Genomic DNA, 7,271 nt, shown 5'->3' with positions numbered 1-7,271 from the left:
CCGTACCTTCTCCGCTGTGCAATCTGGTTTCCGAGCCGGTCACGGGTGCACCTCAGCCACGCTCAAGGTACTAAACGATATCATATCCGCCATCGATAAAAGACAGTACTGTGCAGCCGTCTTCATCGACCTTGCCAAGGCTTTCGACTCTGTCAATCACCATATTCTTATCAGCAGACTCAGTAGCCTCGGTTTTTCTGATGACTGCCTTTCCTGGTTCACCAACTACTTTGCAGACAGAGTTCAGTGTGTCAAATCTGAGGGCATGCTGTCCGGTCCTCTGGCAGTCTCTATGGGGGTGCCACAGGGTTCAATTCTCGGGCCGACTCTTTTCTCTGTATATATCAATGATGTTGCTCTTGCTGCGGGCGATTCTCTAATCCACCTCTACGCAGACGACACCATTCTGTATACCTCCGGCCCGTCCTTGGACACTGTGCTATCTAACCTCCAAACGAGCTTCAATGCCATACAACACTCCTTCCGTGGCCTCCAACTGCTCTTAAACGCTAGTAAAACGAAATGCATGCTTTTCAACCGTTCGCTGCCTGCACCCGCACGCCTGACTAGCATCACCACCCTGGATGGTTCCGACCTTGAATATGTGGACATCTATAAGTACCTAGGTGTCTGGCTAGACTGTAAACTCTCCTTCCAGACTCATATCAAACATCTCCAATCGAAAATCAAATCTAGAGTCGGCTTTCTATTCCACAACAAAGCCTCCTTCACTCACGCCGCCAAACTTACCCTAGTAAAACTGACTATCCTACCGATCCTCGACTTCGGCGATGTCATCTACAAAATTGCTTCCAACACTCTACTCAGCAAACTGGATGCAGTTTATCACAGTGCCATCCGTTTTGTCACTAAAGCACCTTATACCACCCACCACTGCGACCTGTATGCTCTAGTCGGCTGGCCCTCGCTACAAATTCGTCGCCAGACCCACTGGCTCCAGGTCATCTACAAGTCCATGCTAGGTAAAGCTCCGCCTTATCTCAGTTCACTGGTCATGATGGCAACACGCGCTCCAGCAGGTGTATCTCACTGATCATCCCTAAAGCCAACACCTCATTTGGCCGCCTTTCGTTCCAGTTCTCTGCTGCCTGTGACTGGAACGAATTGCAAAAATCGCTGAAGTTGGAGACTTTTATCTCCCTCACCAACTTCAAACATCTGCTATCTGAGCAGCTAACCGATCGCTGCAGCTGTACATAGTCTATCGGTAAATAGCCCACCCATTTTTACCTACCTCATCCCCATACTGTTTTTATTTATTTACTTTTCTGCTCTTTTCCACACCAATATCTCTACCTGTACATGACCATCTGATCACTTATCACTCCAGTGTTAATCTGCAAAATTGTAATTATTCGCCTACCTCCTCATGCCTTTTGCACACAATGTATATAGACTCTCCTTTTTTTCTACTGTGTTATTGACTTGTTAATTGTTTACTCCATGTGTAACTCTGTGTTGTCTGTTCACACTGCTATGCTTTATCTTGGCCAGGTCGCAGTTGCAAATGAGAACTTGTTCTCAACTAGCCTACCTGGTTAAATAATGGTGAAATAAAAAATAATAAAAAAAATGCAAAACAGGAAAGCTGAGCCCAGAATGACTGGTCGCCACAAGTAAAGTGGGACACATGTGTCAGATTAGATAAGTATTTTACCTTTATTTAACTAGGCAAGTCAGTTAAGAACAAATTCTTATTTTCAATGACAGCCCTGTTCAGGGGGAGAACAACAGATTTGTACCTTGTCAGCTCAGGGAATTGAACTTGCAACCTTCTGGTTACTAGTCCAAGTCTCTAACCACTAGGCTACCCTGCTGCCACTTTGGATCACATTTTACTTAGTGCTATCACATTTTTCTAGATGGAGGCGCCAAGTTGTAACTAAGTAACAGTTACCACTGAGTCACTAGCCTTTCATCTGTGACTGAGCTGCCAAAAATAACGGCTACCTAACCACTTCTACAAAGTTATGGCAACACCAGATGAATTTGAGGGAGGGAAGAAAGACCTATTTATTATGTTTTTCAGCAACGGCGGCCTTGATAGCAATCTACTATTTATTTTCAGAGAACAGGCATTTGGAAATTGTATAGGCCTATTATCAGCAATCATAAATGTTTCATGAAATGTATATGTAATTGTATCGTATTTTTACAATCCATTCAAATGTAATTCAATTCATACTACGAGTAAGAGTGGGAATTCAACAAAAAGATAACTCATGTCAAAAATATACTGTGTCTGTAAAATGTATATATGTTCAGAACTTTTGTGAAACAGCACAGTTAAAAATATATGGCAAAATAAAAATCCAACTGGATGGTGTTCAGAGATAGATGGGAGGGGTTGAAGGTAGCTGAAGGGTGGGACTGGATGGTGTTCAGAGATAGATGGGAGGGGTTGAAGGTAGCTGAAGGGTGGGACTGGATGGTGTTCAGAGATAGATGGGAGGGGTTGAAGGTAGCTGAAGGGTGGGACTGGATGGTGTTCAGAGATAGATGGGAGGGGTTGAAGGTAGCTGAAGGGTGGGACTGGATGGTGTTCAGAGATAGATGGGAGGGGTTGAAGGTAGCTGAAGGGTGGGACTGGATGGTGTTCAGAGATAGATGGGAGGGGTTGAAGGTAGCTGAAGGGTGGGACTGGATGGTGTTCAGAGATAGATGGGAGGGGTTGAAGATAGCTGAAGGGTGGGACTAATAACAACAAGATAACTATTGTAAAATACATTGTGTCCATGAAATGTACACTAAAGGTCAAAAGTTTAAGAACACCTACTCATTCAAGTTCTTTTTTTCATTTTTTACTATTTTCTACATTGTAGAATAGTAGTGAAGATATCGAAACTATGAAATAGCACATATGGAATCATGTAGTAATGTAGTATTTAATAGTTTTAATGTCTTTAATGTCTTTTATTATGCAATGTAGAAAATAGTAAAAATAAAGAAAAACCCTGGAATGAGTGTATCCAAACTTTCGACTGGTACTGTATATATTTGCAAAGAAATATGTTGGGGATTGGAAATGATGCAGACAATTATGTTGATGGAAGCTACAATCTATCGGCAGTATTAAAGCTGATCTATCCCCTAAAAAATATATGAAAAATAAATAAGAGTGGGAATTCCTGTGGAGGGAGAGAGCCTTAAGGAACTGTCTGACAGATTGAAAAAAATGACACTCCTGTCAAAATCCTCACTTGGCTAAACAACCAATCAGGAGAAATGGGTGTTGCCAGGGAAACAGATAAAAGAGTGGGACAGGTGACAGTGCTGACATTGAGCAAGGGCAAATAGTCAACAGGTAACAAGTAGAGAGAGAGAGAGAGAGAGAGAGAGAGAGAGAGAGAGAGAGACAGACTGTCGGAGGGAGAGAGAGAGAGATACCCCAGGGGCATAACTCAGACACTGAAACAGTCATCACCTTCCAAGGACCAGAACAGCACAAGTTGAAAAAGAGGCTAAAAAATAACTTTCAGGTTATCCTGACACCAGGAAAGAACTGAGGACTCTATTCATACCTGTCCCCAAGGAGACGACAAGGACAGCCCAAGGACAGACGCACAGCAGCATCAGGAGGAGGTGAGAGAGACTACAGACTAACTGACCATGGCGTCATTCGAACCTCAGGATCAGTCTCCTCCTTGCTGTGGCCCCCAGTTCCCCAGCCTGGGCCAGGAACCTCCAGAACTCAGCATGTACAGTGACTGCTACTACCCTCCTCCATCGCTCCCCAGCCCCCAGCGCACCACCCCCACCTCCTATGACTACAGCACCTCCTCCCCTAATCCTTACCTGTGGTTCAACGGATCCGGCATCAACGCTCCCCCATACCTGGCCACCACTGGGCCCCCAGGAAACCCCGGGCCACCCTTCGTTCCCCAGCACTATGGGATGCAGAGGCCTTACCTGGGGCCTGGCGGGGCAGGGGTCCCTGGGGGGGAGCTGGGCTGGTTCTCTCTGCCCTCACAGGAAGACCTGATGAAGTTGGTCCGCCCGCCCTACTCCTACTCCGCCCTCATCGCCATGGCGATCCACGGCGCCCCGGAGCGGCGGCTGACCTTGAGTCAGATCTACCAGTACGTGGCCGATAACTTCCCCTTCTACAACAAGAGCAAGGCTGGCTGGCAGAACTCCATCAGGCACAACCTGTCACTCAACGACTGCTTTAAGAAGGTCCCCAGAGATGAGGACGACCCTGGTAAGAGTCTGAAGTCATTATGTGTTTGTTTTATTTTAGTCCTAAGCCCACAAAATAACAAATCAATCTAAGATATGACAGTATTTGATGGATGAATTATTCATTTTGAATCTAACCTTGTCAAAAGTCAGAAGTCTACTTTAGTTGTCATGTGTCTTTACTTTAGGTAGCCACTGAGGTGTGCCTTTAGAGTGTGTAATAGTCATGTGTCTTTACTTTAGGTAGCCACTGAGGTGTGCCTTTAGAGTGTGTAATAGTCATGTGTCTTTACTTTAGGTAGCCACTGAGGTGTGCCTTTAGAGTGTGTAATAGTCATGTGTCTTTACTTTAGGTAGCCACTGAGGTGTGCCTTTAGAGTGTGTAATAGTCATGTGTCTTTACTTTAGGTAGCCACTGAGGCGTGCCTTTAGAGTGTGTAATAGGCTTGTGATGGAACGGTAGGTGAACTGTGTTTAGTAATGATAGTAGATGATGCAGTCAATAATCCATGTGTCAACCGCAAACACATTCTACTCTACCCCCCCCCCCCTCCCCTCCTTCCCTCCGTCGCTCTCTTTCCCCCACGCTCTCTCTTCCAGGTAAGGGTAACTACTGGACACTAGACCCAAACTGTGAGAAGATGTTTGACAACGGAAACTTCCGTCGTAAGAGGAAGAGGAAGTCTGATTCACTGTCTGGAGGAGAGGGGGGGTCAGGGGGGTCGGAGCCAGGTGAGCCAGGTCGGAGCCCCGAACCCCCCAGCAACCACGGGATCGACATGTCTCCCACGCCAGAGAGAATCCCCACCCCTTCAACCACAGGTCCCGCCCCTTGCTTGAGCAGCTTCCTGTCTGAGATGTCTGGAGTGGTGTCAGGGGGAGCCAATGAGATCGTAAGAGATTCGCTGAACCGGGCCCTCCCCATAACCCTTACCCTGGATGGGACCCAGAGGCCTACACAGCCTGGGGGTTTTGGTAGTTACTCCCCCAGCTCGGGTGCTTCGGAGTGGGCTTCCCAGCTGCCGCCTCCGCCTGGCCTCTCCTCCTCGCCCACCCACTCTTCCCTGGGTTACAGCAGCCCCATCCTCAGCCAGTTCAATGGGCATTTCTACCCTGGCTTGGGCTCAGCAAGCATCCTATACCCACGGGAAGGCACAGAGGTCTGAACAGACTGATAGAGAGGGAGACAGGGATGGGCAGAAGACAACTAGAGGTCTGAACAGACTGATAGAGAGGGAGACAGGGATGGGCAGAAGTTAGCTAGAGGTCTAAAGACACTAAAGAAAGGAGAGTGAGAAAGAGACTTCTACCTGAGACTGAACTGAACCGTCTGCTGACACACACATACACACACACACACGGTAGTCAGTTAAAGCTGACAGGGCGGGACTCAGTTGCGTGTGACAGCAAGATGAGCAGGGCCTGGTTCCCACGGAAACAGCCGAGTCAGCATCGAGAATGCTTCACGCACACACGCATGCACACACACACACGCACACAAACACACGCACACACACCTGTTTAATCATCTATAATTGCTGACTATCATGACTGACAGTTTTAATTTGTATATATTTTTATTGAATGTGTTTATTTTATTGTTTATATATGTTATTTTATTGTTTATGTATGTGTTTTTATCTTTGAGTGCTTGGGTCCAACATATTTGTTCAACATTGTAGAATATTGTTTTGCGATGAATGGGTCAGACCTGGGTTCAAATACATGTGTTTTGTTATTTGTAAAAACCAAGTATTTTATTTGAGTATTTGAATGGTTATTTGTGAAAACCAAATAGTTGACCACATTTAATTTGAAAGTATTTTCTAATATTTATTTAAAACCTTAAATTTATATATCTGGGATAAATGCATGGGAGTGCATTCGAGTCAGTGTATATGAGTATTCCCAAATCAATTCCAATATTCAACAACTTGTTTTTTCTAATAAATGTGATCTGAATACTTGTTTAGAAATTACTTTGAAAAGTATTTGAAATACCTGAAACAGTGTTTGAACCCAGGTCTGGTATGGCTTATACCAACATTGGTCTGATGGTTGTTTTTGATAAGAATAATAAAATACAGGAAAATGTTCTCTGAAGTGTCATCGTCTTACTCTTTTTAACTCAGAAATGAAAATCAGCCTGCTTGCCTAGTGTTGTAAGGGAGTTATCTGTCTAAACAAATCTTTGTGAAAGATGATTAACAGTCTGAAACCTTCTGTGAAAAATGACCACCCTAAAACACACAGGTAGGACAGAAACAGTCCTGTCAGAGAAACGATGACCAGCGAACCAGGGAAACCTGCTTGTCAGGGTAACTCGATCCTACAGTATGATAAGGATATACTGATGGGTGCATGGATAGATGAAGCCTGGAGGGCTAACTGACTGTTGTAAAACGGTGAGAATCCTCATACCTCACCTTCTCTCTTCTCTCTACTCTCACACAATAACTCACCCCCTTTCTCCAAGTCTTGCTGATTGGACAAGACTGGGATTTAGGGAAGGAGATAAGGAGTGGGTTTATGCAGGTAAAATAGTGACCTAATTATACAAGCATGTAAAGTATGATTTGCACATTTAAAATATGAGTTGCACCTGTATACGGAGTTTTGTATTTGAAAAAAATATTTGCAAACATAAATGCAACAACAGTTGCATGCAGGTAATGTGATGGGTAAATAAATACAACACTTTCAAACATGTACATTGATATGTGAATACATTCAAGAAGACTTGCAAGCATGCAACTACATTTGAGAATAGTTGCATGCTTGCGACTAGTGAGTACTTTAAAGTACTACTTAAGTAGGTTTTTGGGGTATCTGTACTTTACTTTACTATTTATGTTTTTTGACAACTTTTACTTCACTACATTCTTAAAGAAAATAATGTACTTTTTACTGCATACATTTTCCCTGACACCCAAAAGTACTCCTTACATTTTTTTATGCTTAGCAGGACAGGAACATGGTCCAATTCACGCACTAATCAAGAGAACATCCCTGGTCCTCCCTACTGCCTCTTATCTAGCGGACTCACGAAACACGAATGCTTCATTTGTAAA

At 44.4% G+C, this 7,271-nt stretch overlaps 1 protein-coding gene across 1 annotated transcript; it reads left to right on the top strand.

Moving 5' to 3' along the window:
* Positions 1–3,381: 3,381 nt before the first annotated feature.
* Positions 3,382–6,041, top strand: LOC139390962 (forkhead box I3b). Its single transcript, XM_071138393.1, has 2 exons — positions 3,382–4,222; positions 4,801–6,041. The coding sequence occupies exons 1-2, from the start codon at positions 3,631–3,633 to the stop codon at positions 5,364–5,366; spliced, it is 1,158 nt and encodes a 385-aa protein (XP_070994494.1). The 5' UTR covers positions 3,382–3,630; the 3' UTR covers positions 5,367–6,041.
* Positions 6,042–7,271: the final 1,230 nt, after the last annotated feature.

This window comes from Oncorhynchus clarkii, chromosome 31, assembly GCF_045791955.1.
Source record: "Oncorhynchus clarkii lewisi isolate Uvic-CL-2024 chromosome 31, UVic_Ocla_1.0, whole genome shotgun sequence".
Taxonomy (NCBI): Eukaryota; Metazoa; Chordata; class Actinopteri; order Salmoniformes; family Salmonidae; genus Oncorhynchus; species Oncorhynchus clarkii.
This window is presented reverse-complemented; position numbering and strand designations above follow the sequence as displayed.

Excerpts from the sequence above, each read along its gene's own strand:
- LOC139390962 (XM_071138393.1), top strand. The coding sequence starts at position 3,631 with ATGGCGTCATTCGAACCTCAGGATCAGTCTCCTCCTTGCTGTGGCCCC. Across the intron at positions 4,223-4,800 it reads CAGAGATGAGGACGACCCTG|GTAAGGGTAACTACTGGACA; the intron begins GTAAGAGTCTGA and ends TCTCTCTTCCAG.